The sequence below is a fragment of the Salvelinus fontinalis genome, chromosome 1 (assembly GCF_029448725.1).
Source record: "Salvelinus fontinalis isolate EN_2023a chromosome 1, ASM2944872v1, whole genome shotgun sequence".
Lineage (NCBI taxonomy): Eukaryota > Metazoa > Chordata > Actinopteri > Salmoniformes > Salmonidae > Salvelinus > Salvelinus fontinalis.
In genome coordinates this window covers 46,009,154-46,031,484 of record NC_074665.1, presented here as the reverse complement: position 1 = coordinate 46,031,484, position 22,331 = coordinate 46,009,154, and the positions used below count along the sequence as shown (strand labels likewise).

Genomic DNA, 22,331 nt, shown 5'->3' with positions numbered 1-22,331 from the left:
ACACAATTACGTTTTCCAACAATTGTTTACAGGCAGATTATTTCACTTATAATTCACTGTATCACAATTCCAGTGGGTCAGAAGTTTACATACACTAAGTTGACTGTGAGTCAATTTGAGTCAATTGGAAGTTTACCTGTGGATGTATTTCAAGGCCTACCTTCAAACTCAGTGCCTCTTTGCTTGACATCATGGTAAAATCAAAAGAAATCAGCCAAGACCTCAGAATTGTTTTTGTAGACCTCCACAAGTCTGGTTCATCCATGAGAGTAATTTCCAAACACCTGAAGGTACCACGTTCATCTGTACAAACAATAGTACGCAAGTATAAACACCATGAGACCATGCAACCGTCATACCGCTCAGGAAGGAGACGTATTCTGTCTCCTAGAGATGAACGTACTTTGGTGCAAAAAGTGCAAATCAATCCCAGAATGACAGCGTAGGACCTTGTGAAGATGCTGGAGGAAATGGGTACAAAAGTATCTATATCCACAGTAAAACGAGTCCTATATCGACAACCTGAAAGCCTGCTCAGCAAGGAAGAGGCCACTGCTCCAAAACCACCATAAAAAAGCCAGACTATGGTTTACAACTGCACATGGGGACAAAGATTGTACTTTTTGGAGAAATGTGCTCTGGTCTGATGAAAGAACTTTGTCCATAATGACCATCGTTATGTTTGGAGGAAAAAGTGGAACACTTGCAAGCCGAAGAACACCATCCCATCCGTGAAGCATGGGGGTGGCAGCATCATGTTGTGGGGGTGCTTTGCTGCAGGAGGGATTGGTGCACTTCACAAAATAGATGACATCATGAGGTAGGAAAATTATGTGGATATATTGAAGCAACATCTCAAGACATCAGTCAGGAAGTTAAAGCTTGGTCGCAAATGGGTCTTCCAAATGGACAATGACCCCAAGCATACTTCCAAAGTTCTGTCAAAATGGCTTAAGGACAACAAAGTCAAGGTATTCGAGTGGCCATCACAAAGCCCTGACCTCAATCCAAAATAAAATTTGTGGGCAGAACTGAAAAAGCGTGTGCGAGCAAGGAGGCCTAGAAACCTGATCTCAGTTACACCAGCTCTGTCAGGAGGAATGGGCCAAAATTCACCCAACTTATGTGGAAAGCTTGTGGAAGGCTACCCAAAACGTTTGACCCAAGTTAAACAATTAATAGCAATGCTACCAAATACTAATTGAGTGTATGTAAACTTCTGACCCACTGGGAATGTGATGAAATAAATAAAAGCTGAAATAATAATTCTCTCTATTATTCTGACATTTCACATTCTTAGAATAAAGTGGTGATCCTAACTGACCTAAGACAGGGAATTTTTACTCTCATTAAATGTCAGGAATTGTGAAAAACTGAGTTTTTAAATGTATTTGGCTAAGGTGTATGTAAACTTCCGACTTCAACTGTATATGTTGCTTTGTTTAACACTTTTCTGGTTACTACATGATTCCATATGTGTTATTTCATAGTTTTGATGTCTTCACTATTCTTCTACAATGTAGAAAATAGTAAAAATAAAGAAAAACCCTTGAATGAATATTTGTGTCCAAACTTTTGACTGGTGCTGTTGGTGGAATGTTTCCTGTTAGTTAGATACAACTGTACCAAATTCAATGCTGCCTCCTTAAACCCATAATGTAGTAATTTTGTTAAAAATGAATTAATGATCCACTAAATCAAATGCAGCACTGAAATCTAAAAATAGTACACCCACAAACTTGCCATTATCCATAGCACTGAGCCACTGGTCAGTCATGTCATACAATGCATTGGTAGTGGAATGGTTTTTGCAATAAGCATGCTGCTGATTGGCTGTGATCAGATCATTTTCCCCCCCATGTACTCCCATATTTGTTTCCTCACAATACCCTCCAATATCTTAGAGTGAAGGGAGTAGACTGATTGGTCGACTATTGGCAGGAATAACTGGTTCTTTGCTATCTTTTGGGATTGGACATAGTTTAGCCTACTTTCATACATTTGGAAATTGCCCCTTTTCCAGTGACCAATTACATATGTACAGGTGAAGTCTGAAGTTTACATACACCTTAACCAAATACATTTAAACTCAGTTTTTCACAATTCCTGACATTTAATCCTAGTAAAAATTCACTGTCTTAGGTCAGTTAGGATCACCATTTTATTTTTCCACAACTTTGGAAGCATGCTTCGGGTCATTGTCCATTTGGAAGACCCATTTGCGACCAGGTTTTAACTTCCTGACTGATGTCTTGAGATGTTGCTTCAATTTATCCACATATGTTTCCTTCATGATGCCATCTATTTTGTGAAGTGCACCAGTCCCTCCTGCAGCAAAGCACCCCCCACACCATGATGCTGCCACCCCTGTGCGTTCATCTCTAGGAGACAGAACGCGTCTCTTTCCTGAGCGGTATGACGGCTGCTTGGTCCCACGGTGTTTATATACCGACTTGCCAAAACTATAGTTTGTTAATAAGAAATTTGTGGAGTGGTTGAAAAACGAGTTTTATTGACTCACACTTATGTTGATGTAAACTTCCGACTTCAACTGTATTTGAGATTCTTCATAGTAGCCACCCTTTGCCTTGATGACAGCTTTGCACACTCTTGGCATTCTCTCACCCAGCTTCATAAGGAAGTCACCTGGAATGCATTTCATCTAACAGGTGTGCCTTGTTAAAAGTTTATTTTGTGGAATTTCTTAATGCATTTGAGCCAATCAGTTGTGTTGGGACAAGGTAGTGGTGGTATACAGAAGAAAGCCCTATTTGGTAAAAGACCAAGTCCATATAATGGCAATAACAGCTCAAATAAGCAAAGAGAAACGACAGTCCATCATTACTTTAAGACATGAAATTCAGTCAATCTGGAAAATGTCAAGAACTTTGAAAGTTTCATCAAGCGCTATGATGAAACTGGTTCTCATGAGGACCCAGAGTTACCTCTGCCGCTGAGGATAAGTTCATTAGAGTTAACTACACCTCAGATTGCAGCCAAAAATAAATGCTTCACAGAGTTCAAGTAACCGACATCTCAACATCAACTGTTCAGAGGAGACTGCGTAAAACAGGCCTTCATGGTTGAATTGCTGCAAAGAAACTACTACTTAAGGACACTAATAATGTGAAGAGACTTTCTTGGGCCAAGAAACACAAGTATTGGACATTAGACCAGTGGAAATCTGTCCTTTGGTCTGATGAGTCCAAATTTGAGATTTGTGGTTTCAACCGCTTGTGTCTTTGAGATGCAGAGTGAACGGATGGTTTCTGCATGTGTGGTTCCCACCATGAAGCATGGAGGAGGTGTGATGGTGTGTGGGTGCTTTGCTGGTGACACTGTTGTTATTTATTTGGAATTCAAGACACACTTGACCACAGCATTTTGCAGCGATACGCCATCTCATCTGGTTTGCACTTAGTGGGACTATAATTTGTTTTTCAATAGGAAAACTACCCAACACATCTCCAGGCTGTCTCAGGTCTATTTGACCAAGAAGGAGAGTGATGGAGTGCTGCATCAGATGACCTGGCCTCCACAATCACCTGACCTCAACCCAATTGAGATGGTTTGGGATGAGTTGGACCGCAGAGTGAAGGAAAAGCAGCCAACAAGTGCTCAGCATATGTGGGAACTCCTTCAAGACTGTTGGAAAACCATTCCTCATGAAGCTGGTTTGAGAGAATGCCAAGAGTGTGCAAAGCTGTTATCAAGGCAAAGGGTGGCTACTTTGAAAAATCTGAAATATATTTTTTATTTGTTGAACACTTGGTTGGTTACATGATTCCATATGTTATTTCATAGGTGTGATATCTTCACTATAATTCTACAATGTGGAAAATCGTAAAATAAAGAAAAACCCTTGAATGAGTAAATGTTCAAACTTTTGACTGGTACTGTATTGTCAATGGGTAGTTTTCTTCCCCTCATGCTTTAGACTGGAATACCGCAGGGCAGCTACCTTGGGCGACGTCTTTTTTCCTTTTTTATACTGACAACCTTCCTTATGCCTTATCTGAAACTCACGCTACTATATTTGTAGACGATACTACAATTTATACAGCAAGATGAATCTGTTCAACAGGTACAGCAAGCTCTACAAGTAGATCTGGGAAATATCAGGGAGTGGGTTTGCCCGAACAAATTTGTTTTGAACGTTATAACATTTTAAAAAAAAAAGGTTGTTGGTTTGTTCCGCCAGGAAAAGGTCAACAGAACGTGAGATGCGATTTAAGCATGGGGAGAGTACGAATTGAGAAAGTGTCAGAAACCAAACTACTAGGAGTGCAGCTAGGCAACTGCTTATCCTGGTCGTCTCAAATAACTAATCTACACTATGTCAGTGTGTTATGTCTGTTTTTGTATTTGTGTTCTATGTGAAAATGTGATTGTATTTGAATGTTCAAGGAATCTCGGAAGGTTAGTCCAAATGAGGAGTAATAGAGATCCTAGTAAAATCAACCATAGTGCCCTCCATGCTCATCAATAAGATTAGAACCCTGGGACTGAACACCTCCCTCTGCAACTGGACTCCCTGACATGACGCCCCCAGGTGGTAAGGGTAGGCAACGCTGACCCTCAACACGGGGTCCTCTCTGGTGTGTGTGCTTAGTCCCCCCCCCCCCCCCTTTTGTACTCCCTGTTCACCCACGACTGCGTGGCCGGGCACGACTCCAACACAAGCATTAAGTTTGCCGGCGACACGACGGTGGTAGGCCTGATCACTGAAGCGGGTCGAGAGCTTAAAGTTCCTCAGTGTCCACATCACTAAGGATCTATCATGGTCCACACACACCAACACAGTTGTGAAGAGGGCACGACAACGCCTTTGGATGTGGAGAAGTTTTAGCATGGGCCCTCAGATCCTCAAAAAGTTCTACAGCTGCACCATTGAGATCATATTGACTGGCTGCATCACTGCTTGGTATGGCAACTCCTTAGCATCCGACCGCAAGGCGCTGCAGAGGGTAGTGAGTACGGCCCAGTACATAACAGGGGCCAAGCTCCCTGCCATCCAGGACCTCTATACCAGGAGGTGTCAGAGGAACGCCCTAAAAATTGTCAGACTCCAGCCACCCTAGTCATAGACTGTTCTCTCTGCTACCGCACGGCAAGCAGTACTGATACACCAAGTCTGGAACCAAAAGGACACTGAACAGCATCTACCCCCCCCCCCCCCCAGCCATAAGACTGCCAAGTAGTTATTCCGGGTAGCTATTTGCATTGACCCTTTTTACACTAACTTTTTTGACTCGTCACATACGCTGCTGCTACTGTTTTTTCTGTCACTTATTCCTAGTTATATGTATATAACTACCTCAATTACATCGTACCCCTGCACATCGACTCGTTACTGGTACCCAGTGTATTATAATAATAATAATATATTTTATTTCAACAAGGAACACAGACTGAGACCAAGGTCTCTTTTACAGCTGGGCCCTGCGTATACATGTTTACACATACAGTTTAGGTACAATGATTAAGAAACTACACAAGACAAACAAAACGATCACAGAAAACACACAAAAAAATACAGCAGCTGATTATTACATTTACACACAGGTTATTCCCCTAACAACCCAAGAACTTTCATTACCCGAAACAGTTACAAGCAATACAAAAATAAAAATCCTCCAATAAATGTTTAAAATGGGCAACAGGGGGACAAGAGTCCCAAGTTTAAGTTTAGTCTGCAGGCTATTCCATAGGCAAGGAGCGTAACAGGAAAAGGCAGCCATACCCAACTCTGTGGAAATCGCATGGGCCTCAAGTGTAATCCATGCTTGAGACCTGGTTTTAGGAATTATATAGGTAAGTTATCGTTACTCGTTGTGTATTTGTTTCACTTTTCTATTATTTCTCTAGCTCCGACTGGGACAAATCGTTTTGAAGAGTCATCCAACTCTGAACTCCAAGTCGGAAACTCTGGCATAATCTCTAGAGCTCCCGACTTTCCGACCTGAAGATCACTGACGTCGTGATTTGACCTCATATTCTTCCCCGAGTTCCCAGGTGTCTTGAAAGCACCGTTAGTCCTATACTGTAATCATCAAGTTCAGTTGAACCTCCTGAACACATTCCAGTAGGGCGAGGTGAGCAAACGTCTGGATGGGTATACTTGCCCTGACAGCACCGCCTGATATCCACCATATGGCATAGCATGATTTACGGAGGCTTCTGTCTGGCTGGGCTTAATATTAAGGGCAGGTTTAGGGTTAGCATCAAGGTCAGGGAATGAAGTTGATTTATATATAGAAAGGAAATATGTTGGCGTATTGGTTCACCTTTTTGTAGGAGTGAAGTTATAGGACGTGGAAACTACAGGACAGTGAGATATTGTGATGGTAATCTCGGGGGTTGATGATATATCAATCTGTCTACTCTGCGTCACCTGGTCTGTTTCCTTCATGTTTGGGTGTTCATATTCTTCTGGAATGAAGAGGTATATGACTCCATCTCCTTGGCACCCAGTAGCTGCTGGTGTTGGCTTGCTCAACCATGTCTACCGAGTGTGTTTACCCTTGTTGTTCTAAGTCTCCAAGGAACAATTGATTGCGCAATTGGCGTTATCAGTTACAACCCGAAAGGAGTGGAACCCCAAATGCACCCGGTACAAGTCCGTGTTCGCGAGTCAGTCAGGATTTCTCTGGAAGTGCCAGGTTGTCAGCACACCCATTGCTTTTAACTCATCTGTTATGATCAATTTCAAAATGAGTTTGAATGGAGGGGAAGTATTTTGGAGGGGGGGGGGGGTTGATTTTATTCGCAGTGAAAGTTAGCACACAGAAAGAATATGATATGTTGGAAGGAGAAGGCTAAATCTGAAATCCATGCAGGAGTTGAATGTGGAAGCTGTTCAACAATATACTTGCTTAATAATCAAACAATATACATCGTAGTAATCTATAGTGTAATCCACAGTATACTTGAAATCCATTCAAATCAGCCAATACTGTAATCCAATTGGAAATGACCATCGGGGGATATGACATGCCCATGTTATTGTTGTCATTTCAGCAATTGAAAATGAAACCCCTCTTCCATTTATCCTACGTGTGAACAACAGCATCAATGCTCGTGCTCTTGTAACGGACCATACCAATCAATAACACTATGACATGCAACATAGTGTCAATCCCTCCCATGTTCTCCTAATTGAGTGAGTTTCCCCCGACTCTAATTTCTGTTTTCAGAAGTAGACCGTCTCCTACCTGGACTCCAAATGGACTTTGCTACATTTCAACGTCGCTTGACTTGACCGCAACTTTCAGTCTGGTTAAACCAGGCTAAACAGACTCTAGCATCGACAGAAGAACACAATTAGCCTCCAACCCCAAAACAATGTAAAGCACACAGCGAGCTGCCAAAGTAAATGCATCCTCTCTTCCAAAATGCCAATAGGGGAAGAACAAGGCTGTTTGGCTTAACTCTCCCGGGTCTTAGGGTATAGACTACAGGCCATGGCCTCTATTTGTGTTGGGTGTCCCATAATCGGAGAATGATCCGTCCACTAATTGACCACTGTTCAGTTCCTACTCAGGACAACATCTTGAGATTTGATTACAAAGAGGGCGAGACAGAATGCTAGAACGGGGGAAATAGAGGGACGATGAGACCGAGGGAGGCTACAGAGGAGAGGCAGACCATGTGAGAGAGATAGGAAAAAGAGAAGTTGATTTTTAAAGTGTGTGTTTTTAGCGTAGCAGGTCACTGGTCTCAGACCAGAGAAGAGACTGGCCCTGGATTAGCCTGTTGTTGTCTAACTCCAGGAGAGTTTGCTTGGCAGCACTGTTGGGATAATCCAAGTAGACATTAGCCGTGCATAGAGATGGGCAAGAAACAGACGCTGCTGGCACAGAGTATAACAAGACCACACCTGCACCCACTCTTAATTTAGCGTAGCTACTGTGCAAAGTAATTGTGCCTAGGGCCTAAATGAAATCACACGCACACACAACACAACTCTTTGTGTGCACTTGAGTCACGCCTGAAGTGGAGCCACTGATCACACCATTGTCTGAACATCTTGAGAGACAGGAAACTGTTTACCCGGTTTATCAAATCAAATGTTTTTTTGCCACATACACATGTTTAGCAGATGTTATTGTGGGTGTAGTGAAATGCTTGTGTTTCTAGCTCCAGCAGTGCAGTAGTGTCTAACAATTCACAACAATACACACAGCCTAAAAGTAAAGGATTGTTTTTTATTTGTTTAACCTTTATTTAACTTATAAAAGCAGGGTTGTTTTTGGTCTCTGTGTCTTGGTCAAATCTTGGTCACTTCCTCGTTAGGAGGTAAGTGGGGCGGCTGTGGTGGTGCTTGTTGACAATCCCACATTGTGTTTATGCTGGTGCTACTCCACAAAGGGCTCATTGTGGAGAGTGACTGCCCAGGAGAGGGGTCCAGGACTCGGCTAAGGGACTGGGGGACGTTTTGGGGCTGGAGGCTGGGAGGGGTCTTGTCCGTGGAAAGGCCAGACTGTACTGTACTCAGCTGACAGGGCTGGGAGACTGCACATGTGAGAGGAGTCCCGTGCTTGACTGCTCGGTGTCTCTAATAGTCCTCCAAATCTCCCACTGTGCTGTAATAGTATTATGAAAGGGATTTTTCATCACAAACTCAATGTTGTGGATTCTTGTTACATAAAAAAAAAAAATGTATGTCTCTAGAGAATTTCGTACTCCGAGTTTAAAGCTGAGATCTTAAGCGGCTTGGAAAACTGTCCACAGATTTTGTAATATTGTTGTTTTGGCCTATATTCTCCTGACCTCTCCCAAGGACACACACACACACGTTTGTTTACATCGACAGATGGCCTTACCTCCAATGGCATTCTGTCTCCTCTCGCTTCCTCTCTCTTTCCTTCTCTTAGTATGTCGCTGGAGCTGAAACTGTACACAGAAGCACCTTGTAAAAGATTGATTCGACAATGTATCCTATGACATACTGTACAGCCCATGTTTCTCTTCTCCTCTTTCACCCCCCCCCCCCCTCCTCCTTTTCTCTAATGTCTGAGAGTGACAGGACTCTCAGGTCAAGCTGACGCCGCCGTCTCTCTCTGAAGCAGGAACAGGCCCTCTCTCCCAGCTGTCTGTCCGCCTGCCTGTCAGATCCGGCTGTTGTGCTGGCCCCTCACCCTAGACTTAAGAGCCCTTCCACACACTACAGGGTTTTATAGGGCCCGAGGCACAGGCGAGACGCACAGAGAAAGATAGGATTATCATAACGGCTAATTCTAGGTCTCTGCAAGTTTAGGCTAACTCTTCTGTGGAGAAAACTCAGGTGTCCATCAGTCAGTCAGTCAGCTGGAACACACATGCCCTTCTAGCACAGTTTTCTATGAATTGAGAGGGACTGTTGGGATAGGGCAAACTGGGCCTCTCGACCGCTTTTTGGGCGGGATAACCATAAACTGTCAGTCATTGACTTTCTTCACCAGATCAAAGAGCCTCTAGGGCTAAATTGCTCAATGATTGACAGGGCATGGTTATCCCGCCCATCTTGGCTTCTGTCGCTTATTCCATCACTAGCTGACTTGGCCCTGATACCTTTTTAATTTGGCCTCCCACTTTATCCCTCGTCGTAATTCAGTATCGATGGTGGTTGTAACTCGTCATCTGTGGGTCTTCTGCGCTGATGCTTAGGACCTCAGTGGCATTTTGGGTGCCTGTAATTCTGCCTGTTTGTTTTGTGGTTTTGAGTAGAGAAGGGCTTGGGGTTCGGGGCTGTCCACGTCGGTGCCTGCGTTCCTCTTGGTTGTACACATGGAGCACTCGTCAGTCACGTCCTTTACATCCCGCTGCGCACTTGAGTTCATCCTGGGCTCTCCACCGGCTCGGTCTAAGGTCAGGAGTAGGTCAGACTGACCAAAAATGCCAAGTTCTCCAGAAATGTTTGAGGTAGAATTTGCGTCCGCAACGGTTTTTTGTTTTGATGTGTGCATGATTGGGAAGAGTTGCATGACGGCGATGCATCTCTCTGTAACATGTGTGTTTCTACAAAGTGACTTTGTGAAAGATATTTACAGATGGAGCTCCTTATCCGTTTCATGGTCGTGTCGGCGCTCCACTATTCACTGTCAACGAGCCATAACCACACACACACAAACCCATAGTGTATTTGTGTTTAACTGCATAGAAGATGGACTGTTTGGGTGAGCATACACTTACCAGTTTTGTTGCTCGGCTAGTTCACTGGTCCCGTTGTTTGTGCAGAGTAAAGGATGGCGGAGCCGTGTACCCATGCATAGCTGTTTATACGGCACAGCTAGCCATCGTTGAGTGGATTAAATGAAACGCTCTCTCACTCTCCCTGTGTGATCCTGTGGCCCTGCGATGTTTACAAGGGGGCAGAACGGCGATCAGTACTGTGCGGGGAAATTCTGGAGATCAATGGCATCCAACACAACAGCATGCTCCTAGATGTCTTGAGTTTGTATGCGAGTTTGGTTACCCAGGTGTGTGTCGGGTTATGTCTGTATGGAGTGTTTACATCTGCATTTGTGTGTGTGTTCATCTTTGTTATACTAACTATACTCACTCAGTGATACTCAAATGGTGGGTTGAAGGCCTACTGTTTTAAATTGGGCTGTGACTAGAAACTGTTTATTTGGTGCGTCACAAAGTTCAAAAGATTTTAGGGGGAGGGGGGGGGGGTAACAGAGCAGTAGTGGGTCACTAGCACTATCTGACCCTGCCCTGTCTCCCTCTCTGTGTTCTCTAGCCCAGCACACTGCCCCAGGGCACCATCAACATGAACCAGTGCTCTGATGTCATCGACGGGGAGTCCAGGACGGGCCAGAAGAACTCCTTGTGCGTTCTCACCCCCGACAGAGAGCACTTCATCCGGGCCGAGTGCCGCGAGATTATCAACGGGTAAGACATGCATCTGGCTAGGGCACAATGTAAGAAAGCTGAATTCTTCTTATTGGGAAAGTTCAGGTAGTAGGGAGATGGCAACATCACACAACAACAACCCCTCTACCTACTTAATTTGTTGTGGCGGCCTCTCCTTCTCCCATTTACATTCGTACTGTTCTCAGTGGATGTCTTTTGACAAGTGGATGCACAAGCACAGGTTAGCGTTTTTCATCATGAATCTAGTTCTGGAGGCAGCTCTGCAGAGTATTATCTAGCTGGCACAGCCACAGTCGGATTTTAAACAACCTTAACCCAAACCTTAACCACACTGCTAACCCTAATGCCTAATCCTAACCTTAAATGAATACGAAAAAGTTTATGAATTTTTACAATAAGCAATTTTGACTTTGCAGCTGGCCTATTTAAGAGGAAATCACTTCGTTCCGCCTCCAGGACAAGACTCATGACAATAAACATCAACCTGAGCCACAAGCAGGCATCCATCATATTGCTTTCACCTATAAAGGGAAGAATAAGAGAGGAAGTCATGGCGTCCAATGATTTGAAATACTGGAGTTCTGTCCTAGAGGTCATTGGACCTGTGGGGAGAAAGGCAGTCTGAGGGAAAGGAAAAGATGGCTAGAGAAAGTGTTGTTGCACAGCCTTGTGGGTGCTGTTCCATTGCTGTTCCATTGCTGTCTGAACAGCTCTGCCCCCTGCTGTCTCTATCAGGCAGTGCAGTCGGCGCTCTCTCCCTAATTCGCACTGCAATGACAGTGCACATTCTTTCACTGCACCCTGCCTCCTTCACTGCCTCCCATCTCCCTCATTCACTCACTACCTCTCTTTTATTAAGCCCCCTCACCAACCCGTAACCCTTAATACTTGCCTAGTTAAATAAAAACCAAAATAATAATACACTGCCCTACCTTGTACCTCCTGTCCATCCACAAACGGGATAGCACTGCTCTGCTAGCATCTCCCTTCCTCCTGAACACACACTTCTAGCTACCATTTTATGTCCCCGTACCAATTATAACACACTGTCCTCACTGTTAACAAACCACCCTAGTCCGCATGCCTCTTTCTCCGTCAACCCCCCCATTTTATAATACACTAACCTTAGTGCCCTCCCCTGCAAAGTCCTTCACGACCCACCTCTTGACACACTTCGCAGTGACCCGTCCCACCCCCTGTACCTGGCTCTCTGCCATCCTGGAAACATATTGGCCCGGGCAGTGTTATTGCCATCTGATTTGGGGGGGGGGGGGGGGATGGGCCAATGACAAACACCCAGATTAAGAGGATCTCTGTTTTTCTCATGGTCTGAATAAGCCTCTGGCTATCCCCCCACCCCGCTACCCAGTCTTCCATAGAGGGGGATTAGGCCTGACACATACAGAATGGGGACAGCACGAAAACTCACTTTCAATCTCAAACTACCAGATTATATACTGTACAACAGCTGTAAAAAAAAAAAAAAGTATAATTAAAAATCTAATCGTAAACATTTTGCAATTTCAGTCAATTTCAATCTTGGCACACTCAATGACTTCCTCAACAATTTTCTCAATCTTAATCTGTACGCTAACATGCTAAAAACATTCACTTGTCCCACAAACTAAGATCTATGCTGCTTAGGAGGTGCTTTACTAGTGGGCAAAGACGAATGCCAGTAGTACACTGAAATTAGATCTCTGCTATTCAATTTGTTGTTGGATTGGTGTTGAAATGCCACCCGCCAAGGTTGTCTTGACAAAAGCCAGCCATGTTCCTGTAGTACTTTCATCAGGCCACAGTGTTTTAATATCACAGAGCAGAACCGTTGAATAGGCTTTCACACTCACAAGAGGGTCTGGACAATGGGGGAATTGATATGTCTTTGTGTTCTGTGCCATGGTGATGGACTTAGTGCTTTAATTAGTCACAACACAACCCTGGCATTGTTTAGGCCATCGCAACCACTACCGTTTTTATGAGCGTTATTCATTCATTTATGGGATAGTTCATGTGATTGAACGGTTAAATAGTTATCACATTTCTACAAATAGGTTTGCATCCTCACAAGTTGAACCTGAACTCCTATGAAGATATTCATTCATTCATTGATACTTCCCCACTGACGTATTGTGGACTCCCACTCCTACAGACTGGACGGGTCACGACTTGAAGCACATTAGCTGGATTGGTGTGTGACTTATGGGGAACAAATATTGACAAACACTGGACACCTTCTTCTGTATCCAGACTGACTATTGTATTTGGTTGTTGTGGGAAGTCTTTTTGGGGGGGGGCTCGAAAGGTTGTAAATGAGACTTGTTTGAGTAGTCCACTGCGGGGATTCTCTCCGCCAATTAGTGGATGTGTAATTCAGTATATCTGAGGATATCAGAGAATGCCATGACAGAAGAAGTACAGTAGGTGTGGCCGGTAGCCTAGTGGTTAGAGCGTCGGGCCAGAAACCCAAAGGTTGCTAGATCGAATCCACGAGCTGACAAGGTAAAAAATCTGTCGTTCTGCCCCTGAACAAGGCAGTTAACCCACTGTTCCTAGTCCGTCATAGTTAAGAACAAATTCTTATTTACAGACTTGCCCAGTTAAAAAAAGGTTAAATAAAGGTGAAATAAAAATCAAATCAAAGGTGTAGGACTAGGTGTTAAGTCTCCCAAATACAGTACTTACATGGGCACGGTTTTCCGATTAGCGACGGAACTTAAATTCACAGGCGTTTAACCATACATCGTTCCTATAACTGACGAAGATGTCACACGTGTTTCCCAAAATAACACCTAGAGAGAACATTCACCAGGTGCAGATAGGATCGAAGGAAAGGCAGCGCTACTTTCGGATTAGCTATCTCCCTTCAAATCTGAGCTAACATTATAATTATTCCACAATACTGACGTCAGATCAGCTCCCAGAGACCTATATGGCTGTAAATATTGAGGTGGCTTATTCTAATGCTTACCCTTTAATAGTACAATGATTTGGCACATCATTGCGCACATATTGTCACACATTATGAAATATATTGAGGCAAAAATTAGACAGCCTACAATTAGCAAATATAACTTAGAACATGAAATGTATTTCAATATGATTGAAATAAACTCAGCAAACAAAGAAACGTCCTCACTGTCAACTGCGTTTATTTTCAGCAAACATAACATGTGTAAATATTTGTATGAGCATGGCAAGATTCAACAACTGAGACATAAACTGAACAAGTTCCACAGACATGTGACTAACAGAAATGGAATAATGTGTCCCTGAACAAAGGGGGGGTTAAAATCAAAAGTAACAGTCAGTATCTGGTGTGGCCACCAGCTGCATTAAGTACTGCAGTGCATCTCCTCCTCGTAGACTGCACCAGATTTGCCCGTTCTTGCTGTGAGATGTTACCCCACTCTTCCACCAATGCACCTGCAAGTTCCCGGACATTTCTGTGGGGGAATGGCCATAGCCCTCACTCTCCAATCCAACAGGTCCCAGACGTGCTCAATGGGATTGCGATCCGGGCTCTTCGCTGGCCATGGCAGAACACTTACATTCCTGTCTTGCAGGAACTCACGCACAGAATGAGCAGTATTGGTGGTGGCATTGTCATGCTGGAGAGTCATGTCAGGATGAGCCTGCAGGAAGGGTACCACATGAGGGAGGAGGATGTCTTCCCTGTAACACACAGCGTTGAGATTGCCTGCAATGACAACAAGCTCAGTCTGATGATGCTGTGACACACCGCCCCAGACCATGACGGACCCTCCACCTCCAAATCGATCCTGCTCCAGAGTACAGACCTCGGTGTAAAGCTCATTCCTTTGAAGATAAACGCGAATCCGAATCCGACTTTTTGCCAGTCCTGTCTGGTCCAGCGATGGTGGGTTTGTGCCCATAGGTGACGTTGTTGCCGGTGATGTCTGGTGAGGACCTGCCTTACAACAGGACTGCAAGCCCTTAGTCCAGCCTCTCTCGGCCTATTGCGGACAGTCTGAGCACTGATGGAGGGATTGTGCGTTCCTGGTGTAACTCGGGCAGTTGTTGCCATCCTGTACCTGTCCCGCAGGTTTGATGTTCGGATGTACTGATCCTGTGCAGGTGTTGTTACACGTGGTCTGCCACTTCGAGGATGATCAGCTGTCCGTCCTGTCTCCCTGTAGCGCTGTCTTAGGTGTGTCACAGTACAGACATTGCCATTTATTGCCCTGGCCACATCTGCAGTCCTCATGCCTCCTTGCAGCATGCCTAATGCACGTTCACGCAGATGAGCAGGGTCCCTAGGCATCTTTCTTTTTGTGCTTTTCAGAGTCAGTAGAAAGGCCTCTTTAGTGTCATAAGTTTTCATAACTGTGACCTTAATTGCCTACCGTCTGTAAGCTGTTAGCGTCTTAAGGACCGTTCCACAGGTGCATGTTCATTACTTGTTTATAGGTCATTGAACAAGCATGGGAAACAGTGTTTAAACCCTTTTCAAATATCATTTTTTATTTTTTTTATTTTATTTTTTTCACCTTTATTTAACCAGGTAGGCAAATTGAGAACACGTTCTCATTTACAATTGCGACCTGGCCAAGATAAAGCAAAGCAGTTCGACACATACAACAACACATAGTTACACATGGAGTAAAACAAACATACAGTCAATAATACAGTGAAAAATAAGTCTATATACAATATGAGCAAGTGAGGTGAGATAAGGGAGGTGAAGGCAAACAAAATAAATATATAAATAAATAAAAATATAAAAAGGCCATGGTGGCGAAGTAAATACAATATAGCAAGTAAAAAATAACAGTGGAATGGTTGGTTTGCAGTGAATGAAGGTGCAAAGTAGAGATAGAAATAATGGGGTGCAAAGGAGCAAAATAAATAAATACAGTAGGTAAAGAGGTAGTTGTTTGGGCTAAATTATAGATGGGCTATGTACAGGTGCAGTAATCTATGAGCTGCTCTGACAGCTGGTGCTTAAAGCTAGTGAGGGAGATAAGTGTTTCCAGTTTCAGAGATTTTTGTAGTTCGTTCCAGTCATTGGCAGCAGAGAACTGGAAGGAGAGGCGGCCAAAGGAAGAATTGGTTTTGGGGGTGACCAGAGAGATATACCTGCTGGAGCGCGTGCTACGGGTGGGCGTTGCTATGGTGACCAGCGAGCTGAGATAAGGGGGGACTTTACCTAGCAGGGTCTTGTAGATGACCTGGAACCAGTGGGTTTGGCGACGAGTGTGAAGCGAGGGCCAGCCAACGAGAGCGTACAGGTCGCAGTGGTGGGTAGTATATGGGGCTTTGGTGACAAAACGGATGGCACTGTGATAGACTGCATCCAATTTATTGAGTAGGGTTTTGGAGGCTATTTTGTAAATGACATCACCGAAGTCGAGGATTGGTAGGATGGTCAGTTTTACAAGGGTATGTTTGGCAGCATGAGTGAAGGATGCTTTGTTGCGGAATAGGAAGCCGATTCTAGATTTAACTTTGGATTGGAGATGCTTGATGTGAGTCTGGAAGGAGAGTTTACAGTCTAACCAGACACCTAGGTATTTGTAGTTGTCCACATATTCTAAGTCAGAGCCGTCCAGAGTAGTGATGCTGGACAGGCGGGCAGGTGCAGGCAGCGATCGGTTGAAGAGCATGCATTTAGTTTTACTTGTATTTAAGAGCAATTGGAGGCCACGGAAGGAGAGTTGTATGGCATTGAAGCTCGCCTGGAGGGTTGTTAACACAGTGTCAAGAGAAGGGCCAGAAGTATACAGAATAGTGTCGTCTGCGTAGAGGTGGATCAGAGACTCACCAGCAGCAAGAGCGACATCATTGATGTATACAGAGAAGAGAGTCGGTCCAAGAATTGAACCCTGTGGCACCCCCATAGAGACTGCCAGAGGTCCGGACAACAGACCCTCCGATTTGACACACTGAACTCGATCAGAGAAGTAGTTGGTGAACCAGGCGAGGCAATCATTAGAGAAACCAAGGCTGTCGAGTCTGCCGATGAGGATGTGGTGATTGACAGAGTCAAAAGCCTTGGCCAGGTCAATGAATATGGCTGCACAGTACTGTTTCCTGTCGATAGCGGTTAAGATATCGTTTATTACCTTGAGCGTGGTTGAGGTGCACCCATGACCAGCTCTGAAACCAGATTGCATAGCGGAGAAGGTATGGTGGGATTCGAGATGGTCGGTAATCTGTTTGTTGACTTGGCTTTCGAAGAGCTTAGAAAGGCAGGGTAGGATAGATATAGGTCTGTAGCAGTTTGGGTCTAGAGTTCTTCACAGATCTTCTTTGTAAGACAGGGTCCTGAAAAGGGGACGTTTCTTTTTTTGCTGAGTTCATATAGGCCTGGGCTGTATAGCCTACTGTATTTGTATTTTAAAGCGGTCATCTCGGTTTTCATTTGAAGCATCTTTTTATCCTTAGCCTTTTTTTTTGCATAGACATTGACAACTTTTGTTTGTAGCGGTGGTCACAGAGGTGACAGATAAACATGTATAGATTCTATATTTATCAGAGATCTTCTGTGTATGAAGTGACACGGGGGGGGGGGCGGCAAAAAAGCATCTAACGATGGACTTAGCTGTTCTACGAGTGGTCTGAGGCAATTGGTAAATGAGTGTCTGAGACACACATGTACTGTATTTCACAGACCAGAACCAGTGTTTTCCAAGTGGTAGGACCAGCTGGCAGGTCACAGCCTGTTTGTTTTCGGGTTGTGACTGGGTCACGTCTAGGAACGGTGCTTTTTTTAATTCAGTGGCTCATGGGAAATCTCCAAATCCTATTGATGGGTCTTAATTCACAAAAAAACGTTTGGGAACCATCAGCCTGGAGTTTTGTCTTGTTTTTATGTTTGTCACTAATGAGTGATTTTTGTCCCTTTGATCGTCTCTGCAGATGGCAGGAGGCCCTGACGGTCTATCCCCGGACCAACAAGCAGAACCAGAAGAAGAAGCGCAAAGTGGAGCCACCTACTCCTCAGGTACCGTGCCCTCCACTCTGAGATTCTAATTAAGTACTGTATACTGTACAATGTATTGGATATGTGGTCTCCCTATTGCAGGGTTTCCCAAACTCGGTCCTCGGGACCCTAAAGGGTACACATTTGCGTTTTTGCCCTAGCGCTACACAGCTGATTCAAATGATCAACTAATCATCGAACTTTGATCACTTGAATCAGGACCGAGTTTGGGAACCGCTGCCCTATTATATAATGTACTCCAACAAACTGAATAGTCTTACTGTAACAGGGTGTATGGCGGATATAGAACCAGTACACTAGCTTAAGATGAATCATAACGATTAGGTATAATGGACTGGTTTGGTATGAAGTCATGTTATTGTATTGAATTTAAGAGGCCTGTATGATAACATGACAGACACTTTTGCCCTGAGGGGAATTTAAATGAAATGTCCATGTCAGTACATGCTTACACTACAGAGGTTCTCTGTGTTAGAGAGTTAGATGCATAAAAAAAAAAAAACGAGGGTAACGTAAAGGTAAGAGGTTTTAATGACTAGATGAAGTAATGGTATTGAATATCCTCCTCTACAGACCACACACTTTGCGGTGCGGTTTGTTATTTTCCTTTCTTCCTTTCATTTTGATGTGATGCCAGATTTGTGGCGGGCGCAGAGACTGGCTCCGAAGCTCTTTGTCTGGGTCTTCTAATGGCAGTGGACCGAAACAGACCTACCCCCCCACCCCCCCCGCACACTCTGAGTCTAGTCGACACTAACAGCCTCATTTGCTTAAGGGAAAACACAGACAGAGGAGTGACCCTCACTTTTATGCCATGTTGGCCTCCCAAGTCCTGTGTTCCTGAAGTCTGCTCTGCACAGCAGTGAGTGTAGCTGCTTTCTGTCTGTCTGTGTCTGTCTGTCTGTCTGTCTGTCTGTCTGTCTGTCTGTCTGTCTGTGTCTGTCTGTCTGTCTGTCTAATTGGCTTGTCTGTCTGCCCCCTCTCCCTGTGCCCTCCCTTTACCCACTCGGTAGCAGTAATTACTGGTGCTGGCTGGCAGCATTCTGCGCAGAAACCACAGAACAAATGCAGGGGCCAAAACTGGGTTGACAGTGCTCTGGATCAGGAAAAACGCCAGTGGGGGCCAGAGTTATTGCTCGTTCCTACAAAACACTGTCTGCCTGACTTTCTGTACTTGTCTTTTATATGTACGTACAAGTATGGTATGTGTCGAGTCAATGACACTCATTGACATTCTGGCGGAATCCACTTGCAGATATACGGTACAATGAGTCAAGGCCAAGCCATGTAGTTAAGGTTGTTTACTTGAGAGAGTGACGTCGCTTTCATTGCAGGTTCCAGATCGGTTTCCGTCATCGACGCATCCAGGTCTGACCAGCGCTGTTTGCTTGATCTCTGTACCAGAGTGTAGTTATAGGAAAGAGGTTGTCACATAGGTGCATATTCAATGTAACACTGAATGTTTCTCCCCACTTCCCCGTTTACTAAAAACAGTGCTAAGAAGCCATTTCCACCTGAAACCTCTCCACCCACTTACACGTGTCTCACCAGAGATGCCTGTCTGCTCTGTAAATACGTAGGCACAGAGAAACATCTGTTTGCTTTCTGGGAAGTGGTTCCAAGGCAAACAGCACCTGACAAGGAGAGGTTAAGTCCATTGTATCTTGACAGGCCATTCTGGTGTTGCTGGCTTTTCGTGAGAGTGGCCAGAAACGGTCTTTCTATGATCCTCTTTCTATGAACCCCCTTGGGACAGAAATGCGATGTTTGCTCCTCCAAATCCTTGCTCCTGGCTATATGGTCTTGAGTAGCAGGGACTTTGAGGCAAGAGGGAAGACAATCTGCTCCGCCATGGCAAGGGGCCACCGGCAGGGCATTAGTGGCTCCATGTCCTGTTCCAGGCTTCTTGAATCTTCAACCCTGTTGGAAAGACCAACCTCTGGAATGGACCCCCATAAGGTTCTGTTGTCAGGCCCACCTGACTGTGAAAACTCACTGTTACTGCTAAGGAAAAAATGTGTTCTTGTCACATACAGTGGATAGGTGCAGTGAAATGTGTTGTTTTACAGGGTCCTGGAACAAAGTAGGGTTAAGGGCCTTGCTCAAGGGCACACCAACAGATTGTTCACTTTGTCCGCTCGGTTATTAGAACCAGTGACCTTTCGGTTACTGACCCCAACCCTCTAACCACTAGGCTACCTGCCGCCCAATAGATCCACCCCCTAACTGCAAAGGCTCTGTGTGATTTGCAGGGTGTACGAAGTCCGAGCTGTCATTTTCCCACCAGAGACGTGAACGGACATGCTTTGAGTTGAGCCAAACTGGATGTACTTCAATCCTGAATGGCTACACAATCCCAATCTCAAACCTGAATCCCAATTCCAATCAATCGAGGTGGAAGGGGATCAAAAGTGGATACTCTTATACATCTTTCTTGTTTCAAAGGCAGTAGTTCAGGGTTTAGTGGCATGCCTCCATATGTGCTGTTTGAGAGGGGATTGGCCACACGTAAACATATCCCAGGGCCTCCCTTGTGGTGCAGCGGTCTAAGGCACTGTACCACGACCGGGAGACCCATGAGGCGGCGCACAATTGGCCCAGCGTTGTCCAGGTTACGGGAGGTTCTGGCTGGCCAGGATGTCCTTGTCCCATCGCGCTCTAGTGGTGCACGCTTGCCTGTATGGCGTTTCCTCCGGCACTTTGGTGCGGCTAGCTTTCGGGTTAAGCGAGCAGTGTGTCAAGAAGCAGTGCGGCTTGGCGGGGTCACGTTTCGGAGGACGCATGGCTCTCGACCTTCGCCTCTCCCGAGCCCCATCGCTGCAACTCCTGTACGGACAAGACTGTAACTACCAATTGGAAATCATGAAAAAGGGTAAAAAAAAGTACCCCCCCCCGGAAGAAAAAAAACATATCCCAAGAATATAGTCGCAGGGAAAGGAGGAAAGAGCGGTGCTGACGGAAGTAAGAATTATCAGTATCGCAAAATACTAAGAGTCATGAAATGTACTCGCTGTCTACCTTTTTATTATCCATGATTACATGCTAAAACGGATTTGTTTTGTGTGTATGTGTACTATATGTACTGAATGCAGGTATTTGTAAAAAAACATAAATGAGCAGGGACTTTACAGTAAATATACTGCCTTGTTATTAACAAGCATTTGAAGACATTAAGTATGAAGTCAGGCATAAGTCGTCACATCTCTATCCCACAGAATGTTTCCCTTGTCTGTTCTGTCCTCTACAACAACAACAGGTGTGACTGCCATGAAGGAGCTCTTTGTTCTTTGTTGAGCTGTCTGTCTGCCTCTCTTTCTTTCCCTTTGCCCCTCCCTCCATCCCTCTTAAGTCTGTCAATCTGTGCTGTTCTGTAATGAAACAATACTCTTTGTACATACTGTCTCTTCTCAACATTTTTATTGAAAATGCTAAAGGAACTCTTAGTCATCGGAATACATGAAAAAGCTCCCCAAAGAAAGAGATGCTGAAACACATGGACTCAATAGATGGTCATGATTAGTCTTCATTGTTGACATGTGTAACGATTGCATTTGTCTCTTTCCTCCTCCACTGAACCCTCTTGCACTTTTGTCTTTCCCTCTCTCTCCCTTTTATCGTTCTCGTTCCCCCTCTCCCACCCCCCACTTCTACCCCCAGGAGCCCGGCCCAGCCAAGGTGACAGTGACCAGTAGCGGGGGCAGTATCCCCTGCCTGCCCAGCAGTATAGCCAGTGCAGAGCGGGTGCCGGCCAGCCGCTCCACCCTGTGGCAGGAGGAGAGGTGGAGCAGGGCATCCACCATCCCCTGCAGCCGCAGCGCCTCCTGTCTCAGCCAGCTGACCCAGAGCCACCCGGGGTCAAGCGTCACCAGAGAGGGTGAGGAAAGACTGGAGATGCACTTTCACCAAAGCACCTGAGCCAATACATTTTTGGGTGTCTGCATAGCAGTCATTTTGGTTTGTAATCAACATCCAAGGCAGTTATTGAACGCCAATGTTGATATCCTCGCTCTGTGTTCATGTACACTATCTGGCCAAAAGTATGTGGACAACCATTCAAATGAGTGGATTCGGCTATTTCACATCCGTTGCTGACAAGTGTATAAACTCAAACACAACGCTATGCAATCTCCATTGACAAACATTGTCAGTAGAATTGCCCGTACTGAAGAGCTCAGTGACTTTCAATGTGGCACTGTCATAGGATGCCACCTTTCCAACAAGTCAGCTCGTCATATTTCTATCCTGCTAGAGCTGCCCTGGTCAACTGTAAGTGCTGCTATTGTGAAATGGAAACGTCTAGGAGCAACAACGGCTCAGCCGCAAAGTGGTAGGCCACACAAGAACAAAGAACGGGAACGCCGAGTGCTGAAGCGCTTAGCGCGTAACAAAATATGTCTGTCCTCGGAGTCAGCACAAGAACTGTTCTAGTGGAAGTCAGCACAAGAACAAAGTCAGCACAAGAACTGTTCTAGTGGAAAGTCTTCCCAGAAGAGTGGAGGCTGTT

At 44.9% G+C, this 22,331-nt stretch overlaps 1 protein-coding gene across 4 annotated transcripts in view; it reads left to right on the top strand.

Moving 5' to 3' along the window:
* Positions 1–22,331, top strand: part of si:ch73-103b11.2 (centrosome-associated protein CEP250) — a 105,733-nt gene that overhangs the window by 51,064 nt on the left and 32,338 nt on the right. For all 4 annotated transcript variants that reach the window (XM_055923654.1, XM_055923663.1, XM_055923646.1 and 1 more), the window contains exons 4-6: positions 10,727–10,878; positions 17,743–17,827; positions 21,485–21,701. In XM_055923654.1, coding sequence (XP_055779629.1) covers positions 10,727–10,878; positions 17,743–17,827; positions 21,485–21,701 — 454 coding nt within the window. The remainder of the gene's footprint in view (positions 1–10,726; positions 10,879–17,742; positions 17,828–21,484; positions 21,702–22,331) is intronic.